Below are 18,660 nucleotides of genomic sequence, written 5' to 3' on the forward strand. Positions count from 1 at the left end.
CATCATGGGTGAATAGTAACTTTGGGCACCGGTTGGTCAATTATTTTATTCTGCCTTCAAGTCGAGACAAATTGGCTACTATGCTTCGTCATTTGTGAATACTAAGGGTTTTCTAGTAGTGTATTTCCCCTCTGAATGCCTAATACTAACACATAATGTATGCTAGGGTTTGGCTCGTCGGTTCGACTATCGATCGATCTGAGACAGTGTGTTACTACCGTCAAGATATTCGATTAGAATAGCTTCCTATCCTCATCTACTCGAGTCATTCATATAAATGGGAGTTATGACGACCATATCTTTGGTACCTTTGATTGTCGGTTTGATCTAATCGTCACACTGACGTTCTATCATCGCATCGTAAATCGTGTATAAAATAGGCATATATATATACACACAAGCACACACATACACGTATCATATATATATATATATATATATATATATATATATTCATACTACCTCAAGCTTTGTTAGAGTCCTAATCCTAGTCCATTCCTCCATTCCTAGTTCTAGGGTTAATTCGTCATCTAACGGTCATCGCCTGTTTGGTTAGAGTGTGGGATGTTACAATTAGCTATCCTAAAATGGAAAAGAGTAAGAATCAAAAAGAAAAATTCGCAAACAAGTAAATTTCACACTTTTGAGTGTGAACGGAACAACTATTTCCCACTCCAAAGTGTAAACTACAAACCAAATTCACACTCTAAAGTGTGAAATACGAACAACAGTGATAAAATACAATTTTCACACTTACTAACTGAGTGTGATGAAGGTATGAAAAACGATAGAAGGGGGGTTTGAATAGCGTTTTCAATCTAAAACTTTTCCCACTTGAGATTTTAACTAATCTCTTCAAACACAGAAGATAAAAGTGCTAAGATAAGAGTTGAGGAAAGCACACAATGATTTTATCCTGATTCACTTGATAAATCCCTCAAGCTAATCCAGTCCACCCGTTAAGGTGATTTCTTCCTTCTTAGAATGAAGGCAATCCACTAATCAGAGTTTGTTACAACTGCACTTGCAACCTGCAAAGTGACTAACAATACAATGACTTAGCTATCACTAAGATTCACTCTCTTAGTCTTCTCAAGGATCCGACCAACCTTGGTCTCCCTAAGGAAAAACAAACAATTGTTTGAAAGTTTGGGTTTACAAAGAATTGCTTCTCAGAAAGCTAATAGTAAACACAATAAGTACAAATTGAAGAAATATTGCTTAAGAGAATATTTTAATATCGTGTGAGCTTGAACAAAGTTTCTTAGGCGGTATCTTTCATCTTCAGCCTCTTTATATACTCCAAGGATTAGGGTTTGGAAGTTTGCATGGAATGCTACCGTTGGAGGGCAGATCTGGGTTTTCCAGGTTCTGCTGTGGCTGAATAAGTTAGGTAAGGTCGTTAGGAATAGTACAATTGCTTTTTGTACTTTGGATAGTGACATGACATTTATCCTAGTTGACTTCTGATCAGAGCGACGCTTCATGTTGAAACTTGTGAAGCTTGGTGATCAGAGTCAGAGGGACACTTGGATCCTTTGACCTTTGTACCTTCTGCTTCTGGACTCAGAGGAGAAGTACTTGGTCTTCAGAGCCAGCTTACTCTTGGACTTCAGAATCTTCACTACTCAGCTTCTGGACCTTCAGAGCTTCTGGACCTTCAGAGCTTCTGATCCTTCAGAGCTTCTGGTCTTCAGAACTTCAAGTGAACTGAATCCATATCAGAGATTTACTATCTTCAGATCTTCTGAAGCTTATTCTACTGTTCAGATTGAACATAGTGAGTGCAAAAGCGTTGCGTAGGTTACTCTTTGAGCATAGTGCTTCTGATTTATGTGTAATTAGATTAGAGTCAGAGCCTGTCATTAAAACACTCAGAAAACAACGTTAGAGTACCATAATTGTTCATACACAATAGTTAACATGTAATCATCAAAACATAGAGTTGTACTACATGATCAAAACTTGATCTTACATGTGAAACACTTAATACGAAAGAAAGAAGGTGAAGAGAGAATCAACATACCTCGGTTCACACTTACAAAGTATGAAATGTTTTCACATATATTAAGTGTGAAATTTGGCAACGAAGAAAACTATGAGATGAGAGTAAAAGTGAATGGTGGTGTGAGAAACAAAGATGATGGTAGTGATAAGGTAGGAAAAGGGATATGTTTAGAATGAAATTAAATTTTAAGGATATTTGAGACATTTTGGTGCATAAAGGAGGGTGGGGGATTAATTGAGGGGGTATTAAAACTAATGCCCCATCAATAATTATAATTATGTGAGTATTATGGGGATGAGGAAGGATCTTCAACCAGTACCCTTCTTAGAGGATGAGGCGAGGATAGTCTTGGCTTCTTCATCGGTTCCTGCTTCGATGGCGGATGGGTCTCTGTTGCTGCTCTGTTCCGGAAATATTGTCATCAAGTTGTGGTTTGGGGAGGGGGGGGGGGTACTAGGGAAGCAGATGGAAAGGATGGGGTTTCTTCGGTTGATGGCGAGAACTTCTCCTTACAACCTCTTGATGCCTCTAGGGATGATGTTGCGGGTGGTCTTTTAGTTCAGAGATCATTCCTTTTTCTGGTTAGTCTCCTAACGGGGTGATCCGATCACATCTTAATCCTCTTTTTAAGGAGTCGGTGCCTATCTTGGTTTCTTCCCAGGGTCCTTTTGTTGATATGGAGGTTCATAGTGGCTTCAATGCAGGTCTTCGGTGATTGGTTCATTGGTTCAATCATATTTGTGGTTTTTGGTTTTTGACCTAGGTTTTTTCTTTCTTCTTGGGCTTTGTTGTATGTTAGGGTGGGTTATATATGGGCTTTCTAGTTGTTTTCTTTTGGCTTTTGATGTTTTTTTGTCTTGGTCTTTTTGATGATTTGCTCATTTTTACTGTAGCAAATCAGTTGCTTTCTTTTTAATATCAAAGGCGAAAGAAAAGAAAAAACAACAAAGGACTAACACCTTAAGAAATGGGCCCCAAACGAATCCGCTCTTAAGATAGAAGAGGCACCATCTAGCGGAGCATCCCACCTTGCACTAAGGTAAGGATGCACCCTCCGGATCAAAACAATTTGAAATTTACCTCCTTTTTTATATTCTTGCCTCTCTTATTCTTTCCTCTCATTTTAATTTCTGCATCAAAATTATATAAGTGAGTAGACTTTATTCCCTTTGAGTGCACTATTTCTTTTATTTAATTGCTTTCCAGTTACTCTTAAATGCTTGCATATGACCCTGGGATTCTTATAGTTAACACGTTCCTCTTTTTACTAGATTTATTATGTGCTTCTTTAGCTTGGTAAATGACGTTCATAAACAATACAAACAAGAAAAAAAATCTAAATAGACCAAACAAATATTCATAATTCACATTCTTTGCAAAAGCTCAATCCAACATGTTTTACCAAATGAGAAATGAAATTTTTTTTTTTTGGTCAATAAATGAAATTTGTTTTGGTGTATATTTCTCACTTTACAGGGACAAAGTTGGTGGCATAGGCCCAAGCATTGTTGTTGACTGGGTCAACAAGGTGGTCAGCAAGGTTCTCTAAAGGCCCCTTTCCGGTTACAATAGCTTGAACAAAGAATCCAAACATAGAGAACATCGCTAATCTACCATTCTTGAGCTCTTTCACCTTCAACTCTGCAAAAGCCTCTGGGTCATCAGCAAGGCCCAATGGATCAAAGCTTCCTCCTGGGTAGAGTGGGTCAGTCACCTCACCAAGTGGCCCACCTGCAATACGGTAACCTTCAACAGCACCCATCAAGATAACTTGGGTGGCCCAGATTGCGAGAATGCTTTGTGCATGGACTAGACTTGGGTTGCCCAAGTAGTCAAGTCCGCCCTCGCTGAATATTTGAGACCCGACCTTGAACCACACAGCCTCACCGAATTTGACACCGTTACGGGCCAAGAGCTCAGGGAAAACACAGCCCAAGGCTCCCAACATGGCCCATCTACTGTGGATGACCTCAAGTTCACGGTTCTTGGCAAATGTCTCTGGGTCAGCAGAAAGCCCAGCAGTGTCCCAGCCATAGTCACCTGGGAACTCACCAGTAAGGTAGGATGGAGACTCACCAGAGAATGGGCCCAAGTACTTGACACGGTCTGGACCGTACCATGGGCTTCCAGAAGAAACAGGTTTGGATTTGGCGCCTGTTTTCCTCATGGTGATCCTTCCACTATCCTGGGTGGAGGGGGAAAGCTTGATTGCCTTCCCGGCCACTGATGGTGAAGAGAGAGCCATTGTCGAAGCAGCCATGGTAGAATGGTAGTTGCAATTAACTTAAAACCAAATGAAAAGCTTTGTACAAAAGGTGCAGAGAACGGGTACTGAATATTGATGAATCTGTGGTTGGGTTAGGGTCATTATATATTGCCTTCATGAGGAAAAATGTCTTCATCTTATGAAATCTAAAACTAAACTTCTATTGGTTCGGAGCATTGCTTTTGTCCACTTGCTTCTTTCTCTAATCACTTAACACCGTGGAATTGTTTTCCTTCCTTTACCCACAGATCAAATATCCACAGCCACAGCTCTTCTAAGTTCTATCCAATAAAAAGTTTCCATTTATGATTCTGGATAGGCTATGTATAATGAATATAGAAATTGCCATTTCCGGCACTTTGATAAAAATACCAAGTAGTGTTACAGAAGAGGGACCACAGTACACTGCATTGGACCCATTGCTAGTTCATTAAAATAAGTTACCATCAAATTACTGTTTCTTTATCATTCAAAGTGAAAACTGAAATTAATAAATTTGGTCTATTGTCTGGTGAGAACTGAAATTGATAAATTTTAACATAATGCCACTGTTTGCAAAGTACAAAAGTATAGCTGAACAAGAAAAATAAATACAATAGTAGTCACAATTTTCTTTTAAATTACCAAAGGCAGCTCAGACCAATGAGCATTGGTTACACAACATCCACACATTTTGTTACGTGGTTGTACTTGTTTCTGCATTAAACTGACCCCAATTTTTGGGTCCACAACAAACGGTCCTAAATGTTAATCTTAGCGAGGACAATCAAATTTTCACAGATATAGTCACATGACAGAACACTATTCAATTTTATATTTGATTTATGAAGTTGCATGAAGCAGTATATGTGAAATCTCTAATCTCTGCTGTAAGCCTCTTTTTGTGTTTCATAGTAATTGCATAATGAGAAAATTGATTTATTTGATTGTGAATTGGTAAACAATATGGAGAGTTTTCTCTCAATTAGTTGCTAATGACACTGTAAATTCATACAAAGTAACAGACATTCTTGCCTGCCAAGTATTTTAAGCAACAGTGACTATATGACTTCTAAATTATTAGATCCTGCAAATAATGATCACGACAAATAATTTCCATTGGACGTTTATTGAGCACATCGAACAAGGTTTCCAGTTTCAAAATAATTATAATCATCTTTCAAGGTCCAACATAGCAGCAGTTATGCACAAGCAACTGATTGTGTGGATTGAACTAAACATTAGGTGCACCATGTAGTCAAGCACACACTTAAAGCATATTTGGATCAATTTATCTCTTTTCAGAATCAATTATGAAAGTTAGAAACTAAAAAGCTTCTCCAATTCTCCTCATAATTGATTCTAGTTTGTTTTTGCCTGTTTGTTTTTCAGTGAAACTGCCCCTAAACTGAAGTTTTCGAAATCGGGTGAGACGTGCTTTTCAGTTGTTGCGCCTCAGAACAAGTGCAATCAAAGAAAATAAATGGGCTTTTAGAATAAATTGTAAAAGGATTTTTAAATATACACTTATTCTACTAGGAGTATAGGTCAGTGAAAGTATACCAAGTTTTGAAACAGCTTTAAAATAGTTGAATGACCAAGGTTTGGTTGAATAAGAAACTAGAAGTCAAGAAATATAACATTTAAGATTTTTTTTTTCTAAAGACATTGACCTTCCTAGTTTGCATTACAGGTCAAAACAGTCATGTAAATTTCAAAATGACAATTCCACAAGCGCCATTTAAAATTTCAACCTGATAGACAAAGGGTTTTGGTAAACATAATATTCTTGCGCAAATAAAAGGCAATCAAGCATTTAAAAAGCACGGTTAACACTAATAGTTATCACAAAATATCATGTCTCTTAAACATGAATACTGCAAAGCATGTTAATATATCTGTTTATAAAAGTAATCATCAAATAAACACTACAGGTTCATTTACCAAATTGCAAACAGATACAAACACTTCAGGCTCAGTAGAGAGTTCAGTTCTGTTGAAGATCCTGTAGAGGTTGCCTCTTCAGAAATTTGTTTTTTGATGTGATCGTGCCAACTTCCTCTTTCTTGTCTATGTTAATGTTTTCTTTATTCATCATTGATGATTCAAGGAGCTTAGGAGAAAAAAAGGTTCTTTCTGCTGACCTCGCAATTGGTGTAACCTTTGGTGGTGATTCCATCTTCTCTTGATAAGTAACTTCATCTCCAGAAGCAGTGTCTAGAAATCAAAATTAAGAAGATTATCAATTAATTACAAATTTGAATTGGCTTTTCTTTCCTTATAATAAATTTTGTAACACAAGCTTCTTCGCATAATTGATTCTGGCTTTAGAATCAAATATAAAAGAAATTTCAAACATGCACTATTTCCTATATATATAAACAGGAAGATGTATAAATAAACTCTTGAATAGGCATTGCATTGCTTAGCCAAAACTTGGACTTTACCTGAAGCAAAAGATTGATGAGTGTTAGAAGTGTGTAACTTCATTTCACCAGGTTGGGACTTAGTTGGAACAAACTCATCAGGTTTCTCATTTGAATTTTGACCACTAGCATTATCAACAGGTTGAGACTCATTCGAATTCATGTCACTCCTTTTCCTTTTTCGACTAAGCGTATAAGGTTGACATTCCTCTTTTCCAGTTCCACCATTATCATCATGAACATCAGAGTTGTCAAACATCCTGGTAAATTCTCCCTGAACCAAACTGCATTCCTTTTGACAACTTTCTTTCTCCATGTTGTCACTCTGCATGCTTTCTTCCATGTTACAAGCTCCCACAACACCTCCAAGTGTACTTGGCTCAAAATGTGTTTCAGCCTCAAAGCCTTTAGTAGCTGAAGCTTCAACATTATTAGGAGAAAACCAAACGCATTCCTCTAGATCTGCAATTATAGCTTTCATTTGTGACGATTTCATCATTTCTTCACAAGTATCTGCATGTTAAGATGAAAGGCTCAGAAAGCATTCTAGTAAGAGTAACTTTAAAGAGTAAAGTAAGTTATCACTCACAGCCGTTGATTGAGAAATTAACAATTGAGGTTTAAAGAACACCATAGACTTTTAGACATGTTCAACCATATGATCATAATCATAACTGCTGATTTCTTGATGTTGACTTACTTTATCTTCTAAAGTGACTTCCTCAATTTTTAGGAGCCAAATCCTTCTATAAGAATTCTAGAATCTTACTTGTATATATAAATGTGGCCACCAATGTAATTTAAAAAAAAAAACAAGACATTACTGCATTTTACCTGAACTAACCATTTGATGAATATTGAGATCATTAGACATCACTTCACCTTGTGGATGAGTTTTCAAAAATTGATCTGTTGTGCCATCTGAATGTACCTCATCTGGAAAACGTTCTGCAGTCACATTGGTCTTCCCATCAGTATCAATAGTAGCAAAGGTTGCATCAAGGAGGCGCAATATATCCACTTCAGATTGAGTGTTTCCAAGATTGTAGAAACCACCATGAACATCATTGTCATCTGATTTCTGAACTTGCTCTACCAAAGGGTGACCAGATTCCTCTGGAGAAACATGGAACAGATTCATAGCATTTATGTTTGATCCTTGAGGGCCATTGACGCAACCTTGTTCTACAGCTTCGTCTCCACCCTGCCCAGTTCCACAAACAGCATCAAGAAGATCAATATTATCATTCAATTCCTCAATTTCTCCCTCCTCCAAATGTTTCCCAAATTCTTCTGGAGTAACCTGGACAAGATCCTTTTCATTCATGACCACTACACTAGGTTCTGCATGCAAAACCTCTTGGCAGTTATCCACTAGATCCTTATTGACACCAACTGCCATGTTTTCCTCCAAATCAAGCATTGCAATATCATCTTCTATTGGTGTCTCTAAATTATGTATCTGCTTGGGACAAAAACCAATCATTTTCCCTGAAGCTGGGCTTTTGATCATCTTCTGTGAAGATACAAGCTTTGATTCACAAGTATCTTCAGTTCTAATAGCAGTGCCTAAAATATCAAGGTCAGAGAGATTACAAACTCATTGCTATAAAATCAACAGTTAAAAGATTAAGAAAACATGCTAATGTATGTGTTTAAACTATAATTATCAATACTTGAAAAAATATACCCGGATAAGTTGGCGGAAACTGAACTGGTGTCCCTTCTGAATCTTGTAAACTAGATGAATGAGCCTCCTCTAGAATTTGTTCGACAGACACATTATCCTTGGCACCTATGAATGCATCAAGGCACATAGTAACAGCTTCAGATATATTGTTTTTATCATTGGAGACAGCAACATGAACACAAATATTGTCGTCCAATTTGTGTAATTCTTCTTCAACCAAACTCCCACTGGATTTTTCTGGAGTAAAATGTAAAAGATTCCCATGATTTAAGTTTGATCCTTGAGGGATATAGGCCAGATCTTGCTTTTCAGCTTCAGCTGCACCCATTCCAGTTCCACAAACATCTCCATGAACATGAGTTTTGTTATCCAACTTTTCAACTTTTTCCTCTGCCAAACAGTCTCCAAATTCCTCTGAAGTAACACTTGGTGATGCAGGATGCAATTCCGTAATGTCTCCACCTTGCTCCTTATTGACATTTGTTTGCATATGTTCCTCCACATGAAAGAGTCCAAGTTCATTTCTATTTTCTGGGGACAAATTTTCTTTAGAATCCAACCTTTTAATCTGTAGGTTGTCCAAAAGAATGGGAGAGGAATCAATCCTTTCTTCTTGGCTTGAACTTATCTTTTGCGAAGATACAAACTTCGCTTCACAGGCATCCGCATTTCCAGCAGCAGTGCCTGAAATATCAAGGTTTGAGATATTATGAATTCATTCCTATAAAATCAACCACATAGGTTACTCATATCAAAGTGTTAAAGTAAACAAGTATATGTATGTGTTCAAGCGAACAAGTTAATATCAAGAAATTTCGAGAAACTTCGGTATACCAGAAGCAACTATTTTATGAACTTCTCCTTCTTCAAGCAAACTCCCACTGAATTTTTCTGGAGAAACCTGTAAAAGATTCTCATGATTTATGTTTGATCCTTGAGGGTTATAGGGCAGATCTTGATTTTCAGTTTCAGCTGCAACCATTCTAGGCACACAAACATCTCCATGAACATCAGGTTTGTTATCCAACTTTTCAACTTTTTCCGCCACCAAACAGTCTCCAAATTCCTCTGAAGTAACACTTGGTGCTGCAGGATGAAATTCCTTAATGTCTCCACCTTGCTCCTTATTGACATTTGTTTGCATATGTTCCTCCACATGAAAGAGTCCAAGTTCATTTCTATTTTCTGGGGACAAATTTTCTTTAGAATCCAACCTTTTAATCTGTGAGTTGTCCAAAAGAATGGAAGAGGAATCAATCCTTTCTTCTTGGCTTGAACTTATCTTTTGCGAAGATACAGACTTCGCTTCACAGACATCCGCATTTCTAGCAGCAGTGCCTGAAATATCAAGGTTTGACATATTATGAATTCAATCCTATAAAATCAATCACATGACTTACTCATATCAAAGTGTTAAAGTTAACAAGTATATGTATGTGTTCAAGCTAACAAGTTAAAATATTGAGAAACTTCAGTATACCTGAAGCAACTATTTTATGAACATTAAGATCACAGGACTTCACTTCACTCGATGGACTTGTCAGCAAAAATTGATTTGGTGTCCCATCTGAGTATTTTAAACTAAATGAATGAACTTCCTCTAGAAATTTGTCAGCTGTCACATTGGTGTTCCCATCAGTATTCTTGGCACCTATAATGCGCATATTGTCACCTGATTTATGAACTTGTTCAGATTCCTCTGGAGAAACATGGAACAGATTCATATCATTTATGTTTGATCCTTGAGGGCTATTGATGCGGCCTTGTTCTACAGCTTCATCTCCACCCTCTCCGGTTCCACAAACATCATCAAGAAGATCAAATTTATCACCCAATTTCTCAACTTCTCCCTCCTCCAAATGTTTGCCAAATTCCTCTGGAGTAACCTGGATAAGATCCTTTTCGTTCATGACCACTGCACAAGGTTCTGCATGAAAAACCTCTTGGCTGTTATCCACTAGTTCCGTATTGACACCAACCGGCATGTTTTCCTCCACATCAAACATTGCAATATCATCTTCTATTGGTGGCTCTAAATCATGCATCTGCTTGGGAGAAAACTCAATCATCTTCACTTCAGCTGGGCTTATAATTAACTTCTGTGAAGATACAAACTTTGCTTCACATGTATCTTCAGTTCTGACTGCAGTGCCTAAAAGATCAAGATAGAGAGATTACAAACGCATTCCTTTAAAATCAACAGTTGGAAGATTAAGAAATCTTGCGAATATGTGTTTAAACTATAATTATCAATACTTAAAAGAAAAATATACCTATAACAGATTCACATATATTGTTTGATTCTTGACTGATGTTGATCAGATCCTGCTTTTCAGCTTCAGCTGCAACCTTTCTAGTTCCATTAACATCTTCATTCACATCAGTTTTTTCATCCAGCTTCTCAACTATTTCCTCCATCAAACAGTCCCCATATTCCTCTAAAGCAACACTTGATGCTGCAGGATGCAATTTCATAATGTCATCAGACTCTTCAAGGCTTCCAATCTCTAAATTTTTCTGCCCTAAATCTGGTCCTGGATTAATCGTCCCCGACGAAACAAACATTTCTTCCCCTGAATCTACTACATCCCCAGCAGCAACAATGTCTAGAAATATCAAGGTTTTTAAATTACAATATAATCCATATAAAATCAAATCAAACATAGAACAAAACTTAAATAGAAAAGAAAACCCTTAAATAGAAAGCACAAAACTTTACCATACCTGAAGTAACCATTTGAATATAACTAGTATCAAGATCCTGATTTTCAGCTTCAGCTGCAACCTCTCTAGTTCCATTAACATCTTCATTCACATCAGTTTTTTCACCCATCTTCTCAACTATTTCCTCCATCAAACCGTCACCATATTCCTCTAAAGCAACACTTGGTGCTGCAGGATGCAATTCCATAATGTCACCTTGCTCCTTATTGGCACATGTTTGCATGTTTTCCTCCACATAAAAGAATCCACCAGTATCCTCGACACCTACGGAAGTATCAAAACACGTGGCATCAGATTCAGATCTTTCATTTCTACCACTGTTGAGAGCATCATCAACACAAGCACTGCCATCCGTATTGTGAACTTGTAAAATATTCAATCCTTGATGACTGTAAGCAGCATCAGCTTGTTTTTCAGCATCATCCATGACAACGACATCAGGTTCTGAATGCAAATATTCCTGAGTAGTACTATCAACAACTTGCTCCTCCTTACTGAGTCCATTTTCAATAACTCTTTCTTGAAACAGAATCGTTTCAGACTCTTCAAACCTTCCAATCTCTTCTAAACTTTTCTGCCCTAAATCTGGTCCTGGACTAATCTTCCCCGACGAAACAAACATTTCTTCCCCTGAACCTACTACATCCCCAGCAGCAACAATGTCTAGAAATATCATAATTTTTAAATTACAATATAATACATATAAAATCAAATCAAACATAGAACAAAACAAACAGAAAAAAGAAAACCCTTAAATAGAAAGCACAAAACTTTACCATACCTGAAGCAACCATTTTAATATTACTAGTATCAATGCTGGAGCCTGAGTCCAAAATTATCACATTTTGAATGTCTTTACCACTAACACCACCAAAGGTTCCACCTTTTGGTGTTCCAGCATTATCAGAACCTAACCCAGAATTTTCTTTTCCCTGAATGCAAAGTTAGAAACCAAAACAGTTCATAACATTCTTCTTCAAAAAGTCAAAAAAAAAATATAAATAAATCAGTAAAACCAAAAGTTCCATTTTTTTCCACTGAGATTTCTGTTTCTGAAATCAAAACCAAGAAAAGAAACAAACTTGAAGAAAAGGGTAACCTTAAAAATCAAGGAAAGCTTCTCCGCCATCACTACATTCTTCAAATTAGCAGGGATGCCATGTTTCTTGCACAGAGACTGCAGTTTCTTCCTCTTCATGGCATAAAAATCCATGTTTTCCATCAGTTTTTGAACAAAACAAACACCAATGAGTTGTGAAAATTTGGAAGCACAAGAGTTTTCAATGGAAAATAATTGCAATGTAGTATCAACAGCATTTATATATGAAAAATTGGGATTTGGTGATTGGTTTCTAAGTTTAAAAATGGGGAAGGTTTTTCCCGCTTCTATAAATATTAAATTAAATAATTACTCCACGTGTCAATCTTCTTCTTTTTTATCCAAAATTTTCATCTTTATCTGTTTCTTTTTCAATTTTCAATGCGGTTTCTCCTCTCCCTCGTGTCTTTCCAAAATTTCTCAAATCAATTCAGATTTCAGTGTGTTAATTAAATGGGTGAATTTTCCGGCTCAAAATCCAATCCAAAATCTCAATTAGCCTTTTCCAGTTTCAAAAAAGTTATTTCCCTAAATTCTAGAAGCTTCCTAACTCCCATCAAAATAAAACTATTCACTTGTTTGAGTTTCAAATTTGACCGGTAATTTTTTTTTTCCACTTTACATGTATCTTCTACGAAATATAATATTTTTTAGCCGATAATATTCACATTATGGCCGGTTAACACTTTTGGTGTAGTCTTTTTCATTCACAAGATTCAAAACTGCTTACTTAAGGTGAATTAAGTATGTAGCACTAGAAACAACGGCTGATTAGACGTAACATTCACATTTGATATTAGGATTTCTCTGTAAATTAATTTTATCACATATGGATTGTATTATAAATTTAAAAAAATAGGAGTGACACAAAAAAGAGGATTTGAATTGTGTCTTAAAGAAAACGATCTTTTCAAAAGTTTTGCTTATAAAAATATAAGTTCTCAAATCGTTTTGAAAGATTTTTGTGCAGTGGATTGTCTTAAACGATTTTAACCGATAAAGACAAACAGTAAGCAAAAACAACACAAGAGATTTTGAAAAATAACTGTAAGACCCTAATATTATTATTATTATTATTATTATTATTCTAAAAATAATAATAATAAGTGAAATGTTGGCTTTTAACTTGTTTAATCTTGCTTCTCCGCCTACATTTCAAACTCGTCTAGAGTTTTTGGCTAGGGATCGAATGAGTGGGCCGAGCTACAAAGCCTCTAGGAGGAGGACGAGCTTGACCTCGAGCAGCAAGTCATGGATCTACCCAGTCTCATGATTGAATCTCTTTAGGAAGTTTCTAAGTGACTCGTTCCTCTCTTGCTTGATTCGGGATAATGTCATGAACGATCGAGGCAAATCTTTGCTAGATGCAAACTATCGGACGAATCGTGGGGCTATGTCGTTCCAACAATGTATAGACCATGGGGTTAGAGATTGGAACCATCAGAGGGGTGCTTTCTTAAGGCTGAGAGGCAAGCCCGTACATATGACTGGACCTGTCGTGCTTGCAAACTGCATGGTTCCGTAGAACACGCGGAGTAGGATGTGAGGGAGTGTGTTAGAACATGGGATTAGAGATTGGAATCAAATATTTGTTGGGCCACCCGTTGATGTTCATTCTACGCTCCAAATGTCCAACCCTGAGTGTGAGGGAGTGTGTTAGAAGTCTCACATTGGCTAGAGATATGGTCAAACAAGTGTTTATAAATGGTAGAACAACCTTCAACTCTTGAGCTAACTTTTGGGTTGAGTCATCTCTCTTTAATATAAAATTAATCCTAATTAGGGCAGAGTTTCCCTCCTCATAAAATTGCCACTACAATTGCAATTATAGACAGCAAGTTAAAACTTATCATTTGTCTAATCTTCCATTTTAATAAAAACACCTTGCTACAATTTTCTGCACAACTGTTTCTTTGGTCAGTTCTACTTTTGTAGTTTACTAAACAGTGGGATTATATGAAAATTTAAACCAGCTTTCCCGAAACATTGGATTTGGAAAGATTTTCATATTGACCCCCTTTTCAACTTAACCAAATATCTTTAATGACAACCAAGAGCAACAATATAATAAAGTGCAAATATTTAACTAGTTAGCTTTATTAGTTAACTTGATGCAACACATAGAAATATATAATTGAATTATGCAGGAGCTATAAGGTCTTGGTTTGTGATTGATGTATGGTGAATGATTCAGAGACTGTAATTTGATGGTGTGATTTAAGTAAATTAGCAATGGAAACAATGCACCGGGGGTCCTTCTTCTGTATCCCAGACAATTTTACCATAATGTCTGACTTCATACATCTACACGTTAGACTTTACTATCCAGAATCATAAGTGGCAATTTCTTATTGGATTGAAGAAATATTCAATGATATTTTATGGATATTTGACCTGTTGATAAAGGAAAGCAAATCTAAAATGATAACTGATAATTAAACAAGAGGACAAAAGCAATGCTTCAAACCAATAGAAATTTGGATATAGATTTCATAAGATAAGGACATTTTTCATCAGTGAAGCCATATATAATACCCATAACTCAACTATCCAGCATCAACAATAACCATTCTCTTCACATTCAATTATATATATAGTTTTCAGCTAAGTTAATTGGCACTAGCATTATACAATGGCTACTTCAACAATGGCTGTCTCTTCTCCATCATTGGCTGGTCAGGCAATCAAGCTTGCCCCCTCCATTCAGGACACTGGAAGGATCACCATGAGAAAAACAACCACCAAATCCAAACCCGTTTCTTCTGGAAGTCCATGGTACGGCCCAGACCGTGTCAAATACTTGGGCCCATTCTCAGGTGAGTCCCCATCCTACCTCACTGGTGAATTCCCAGGCGACTATGGTTGGGACACTGCCGGACTTTCTGCTGACCCAGAGACATTTGCGAAAAACCGTGAACTTGAGGTCATTCACAGTAGATGGGCCATGTTGGGAGCCCTAGGCTGTGTCTTCCCCGAGCTCTTGGCCCGCAACGGTGTGAAGTTTGGTGAGGCTGTGTGGTTCAAGGCCGGGTCCCAAATTTTCAGTGAAGGTGGACTTGACTACTTGGGTAACCCGAGCCTAGTCCATGCACAAAGCATTCTCGCAATCTGGGCCACCCAAGTTATCTTGATGGGTGCCGTTGAAGGTTACCGTATTGCTGGTGGGCCACTTGGTGAGGTGACTGACCCACTGTACCCAGGTGGCAGCTTTGACCCATTGGGCCTTGCTGACGACCCAGAAGCTTTTGCAGAATTGAAGGTGAAAGAACTAAAAAATGGTAGGTTAGCCATGTTCTCCATGTTTGGTTTCTTTGTTCAAGCTATTGTTACTGGAAAGGGACCTTTGGAGAACCTTGCAGACCACCTTGCTGACCCAGTCAACAACAATGCTTGGGCCTTTGCCACAAACTTTGTCCCTGGAAAGTAAGGAAAAGATACACCAAAACAGAATCTCATTTGTCATTTGGTAAAATGTATGTCTTAATTGTGCCTTTGCAAAGAATGTGAATTATAAATATATGTTTGGTCTATTTAGATTTCCTTTTCTGGTTTGTATTGTGTATGAACCTCATTCACCAAGCACAATAATTTTGGCCTACTCTACACATAGAGAGAGCTGAGAATTTAAAGATAGACTACTACACACATACCTTAATTTTGGCCTCCCAACATTTTCCTTGCATCCCAACCAAGACTATAATGCGTTCAGCTAATCCAAGTAAAGAAGTTATGAATGACTGAACAAATTATGAACAAAAACAATTATTAGGAAATTAGATTCAGCGCTATATAACTACCACATTCTTGATTCATAAAATTCCAAAGCCTCAATCAACTTTATTACATAAGTTGGAAGCTATCAAAGATTTCCTCATCCTATAGGCTTTCGCTACGAGTCTCTATACAATAGCTCTAATTAGTGGGGAGGATCAGTAAGAAGTGAACAAAGAAATATAGAACAAGATATGACCTATAGTAGATACTATTTTCTGCTATAGACAAGCATGTTACCAGAATTTAGCATAGTTCAAGCTAACATCTTGATTCTTGAGAGAGTCCATAAAGTCTCTTCCTTTTCCTATGTATTGCAAACTCCCAAGTGACTAGAAAGTGTAATAATTTTTTGTTGATAAGTTTTTAACATACAACCGAGATAGAATAAATAGTAGAAACCAATATAATTGTTCCCTTTAGCACAATTACTAAGTGACAAGTAGACCAAATGGGAGAAATGCAAGACTTATCTTGAAGCCCTCTGCCAAAACAATTGGACATGCTCTCTCTTTCCCAACTTAAAATCTGTCACACACATTATGACATTCCAATTCCACATCAAAATCTAAACACATAATCTGAAAAAGTGCATCACCTTGCTTCCCCTTTTCAAACTGTTTTCAGGACATTTTTCTTTAATGCCTCAATTCAATAATAACAATAAATACAATTTCCAGCAAGGCAAAGAGGAAAATCACAAATGAAAATAGTATGAAGTGATCTAGTCATTAGAGCTAAAACTCTAGTAGAAAGCCACCAACACATATTAATCACATAAAAATTAGTATGAAGCTACCGGTTTGTCATGTCTTGCTGCCTTTAAACAACAACAACATTATTCTTATAAGAGTAAAAATTTAGTCAAGAATACATACTACTTCATCGAAATCATTCTTATACCGGTTCCTGTCAGCACTAGCTAGGCTTAGCAACTTCCAAAGGAGATTTCTTTGAACTAAACATTCTCTCTCTTCTTGCAAAATTGAGTCACAGGCAGATTGAAGTGAACTGCTCAAAGAAAAAGGAACAATAGTCCAGCATGTTTCAGCCACTGTTACATTACAACACTAAGCAAAAGGAACCCACATAACAAATTCTTAGAAAGCTCTTAAACTGAGACAGAAGACATAATTAATTACCAGGATAAGTATATTAATAGCAAGCTCTTTAGAAGATGAAGAAAAATCAAAAGGAGAAAAGAATAATATAAAGGAAGACAGGAAGAAGAATAAGTGGACATTACATGTAAGCCACTATAGTTAGCAACAACAACAAAATAGGGAATGATTGAAGATCCTAAATCAAGATTATCAAAAGGAGAGATTAACTAGTACGCTGGTGAATTGAAGCAATGTTAGTCGAAGCAAAATCCCGCAGCTACAATAAATCAGTATATGGGTTTATGGGACATAGGATGTAGAATTAAGATGCCTGGACCTAACCTTTGCTTCGAGAAAAAGGGCACTCGGTGATTCAATTGAAGACTCCGTCAAAATGCACGACAATGCATATAAGAACCGCAATTAAGGGTTGCGATGGAGATTTGGCAAATAAAATATTTAGGCTAAATTGCACTTTTAGTCCCCCAACTATTGCCTTCCTGCGAAAATCGTCCCCAAACTTAAAAATTAGCAAAAAACGTAATCCAACTATACATGTCGTTGCACTTTTGGTCTGTTGTTTGCATTCCGTGAGAAGCTGATGTGGCTCCCTCACGCGTGTCTCACGCGACTTTCTTCAGAGAGTTTGTGACTGGACAAGTCACATGCTTCTCACGTGACTCTAAAGGGTTCCATGGTGAAGAAGACGATGGAGGAGGGAGATGACCATTTGAGCCTTTAAGAGTCACGTGATGAGCAGAAACACTAAAGCACCACAACACTTAGCCGACCGTGCGATAAGAAGATCCACTTAAGGGCATCCCTCATACTTGTAGAGACATTGGTTCAATTCACAAGCCTATAAATATATGTTTTATCATTCATTTACATAACATACTATTCATTACTTGTAGAGACATTGGTTCAATTCACAAGCCTATAAATATATGTTTTATCATTCATTTGCATAACATACTATTCATTACTTAGCATTTCCTGAGTTCTTCTTAACTCATGGATTCTCTCTTTACTCATACACTGACTTAAACATCAGAGTGACTTGAGAGGCCATCACCACCACTTTCGCAACTTATCCAAGGTCAAGCTCCACTAATAGCATCACTAAGAGGAACAGTCTAGAATCCATGAAGAACATTTAGGCGCGGTCTATGGGGAAATCGAAAACAATAGGACGTTACACATTCATATGTGTATTCCTCAACGTACAAAGATGAATCCAAGGACACAATTCAAAAGGAGAAGTACAACTTCCAAACCGAGCCTAAAGAGAGGAAAGCTCGAAGGCATTTTCCATTGAAAGGCTCAGCTGAAGTTACAAGCCCTTCACCAGGAGAATTCAATCTCTAGGAATTCCAAGAGGAGTCTTAGAACAATTTGACCTCAAGTCTTTCATAGAGAAGGCGACTCTAAAGAAGCATCTACAAAAATTTGAGTAACATATAGACTCAATGCAAATAACTTTAGGCCTTTAGCAGAAGAAGCAGACACGATAACTCGTTGGTTCTTTCTCTCGACCCTGAAGGGAGAAGCACAACAGTGGTTCAAATCTCTTCTAGATTTAATAATTGAGAAT

At 37.1% G+C, this 18,660-nt stretch overlaps 4 protein-coding genes across 4 annotated transcripts; 1 reads left to right on the forward strand and 3 right to left on the reverse strand.

Annotated features, from left to right (window-relative positions):
- Positions 1 to 3,349: 3,349 nt before the first annotated feature.
- LOC130738145 (chlorophyll a-b binding protein of LHCII type 1-like) lies at positions 3,350 to 4,358 on the reverse strand. Its single transcript, XM_057590062.1, has one exon. The coding sequence runs from the start codon at positions 4,266 to 4,268 to the stop codon at positions 3,474 to 3,476; it is 795 nt and encodes a 264-aa protein (XP_057446045.1). The 5' UTR covers positions 4,269 to 4,358; the 3' UTR covers positions 3,350 to 3,473.
- A 1,680-nt stretch (positions 4,359 to 6,038) lies between these two features.
- Positions 6,039 to 12,387, reverse strand: LOC130738146 (uncharacterized). Its single transcript, XM_057590063.1, has 10 exons — positions 12,193 to 12,387; positions 11,875 to 12,025; positions 11,094 to 11,756; positions 10,643 to 10,975; positions 9,850 to 10,521; positions 9,204 to 9,707; positions 8,370 to 9,053; positions 7,514 to 8,248; positions 6,701 to 7,192; positions 6,039 to 6,470 (listed from the first exon to the last, which is right to left on the reverse strand). Exons 1-10 carry the CDS (start codon positions 12,313 to 12,315, stop codon positions 6,241 to 6,243), a joined length of 4,587 nt encoding a protein of 1,528 aa, XP_057446046.1. The 5' UTR covers positions 12,316 to 12,387; the 3' UTR covers positions 6,039 to 6,240.
- Positions 12,388 to 14,732: 2,345 nt separating this feature from the next.
- LOC130738147 (chlorophyll a-b binding protein of LHCII type 1-like) lies at positions 14,733 to 15,732 on the forward strand. The gene has a single exon (XM_057590064.1). The coding sequence runs from the start codon at positions 14,825 to 14,827 to the stop codon at positions 15,617 to 15,619; it is 795 nt and encodes a 264-aa protein (XP_057446047.1). The 5' UTR covers positions 14,733 to 14,824; the 3' UTR covers positions 15,620 to 15,732.
- Positions 15,733 to 15,809: 77 nt separating this feature from the next.
- Positions 15,810 to 17,455, reverse strand: LOC130738148 (uncharacterized). Its single transcript, XM_057590065.1, has 3 exons — positions 17,106 to 17,455; positions 16,842 to 16,974; positions 15,810 to 15,929 (listed from the first exon to the last, which is right to left on the reverse strand). The coding sequence occupies exons 1-3, from the start codon at positions 17,204 to 17,206 to the stop codon at positions 15,831 to 15,833; spliced, it is 333 nt and encodes a 110-aa protein (XP_057446048.1). The 5' UTR covers positions 17,207 to 17,455; the 3' UTR covers positions 15,810 to 15,830.
- Between the last annotated feature and the right edge of the window lie 1,205 nt (positions 17,456 to 18,660).

The sequence above is a fragment of the Lotus japonicus genome, chromosome 2 (genome assembly GCF_012489685.1).
Source record: "Lotus japonicus ecotype B-129 chromosome 2, LjGifu_v1.2".
Classification (NCBI taxonomy): domain Eukaryota; kingdom Viridiplantae; phylum Streptophyta; class Magnoliopsida; order Fabales; family Fabaceae; genus Lotus; species Lotus japonicus.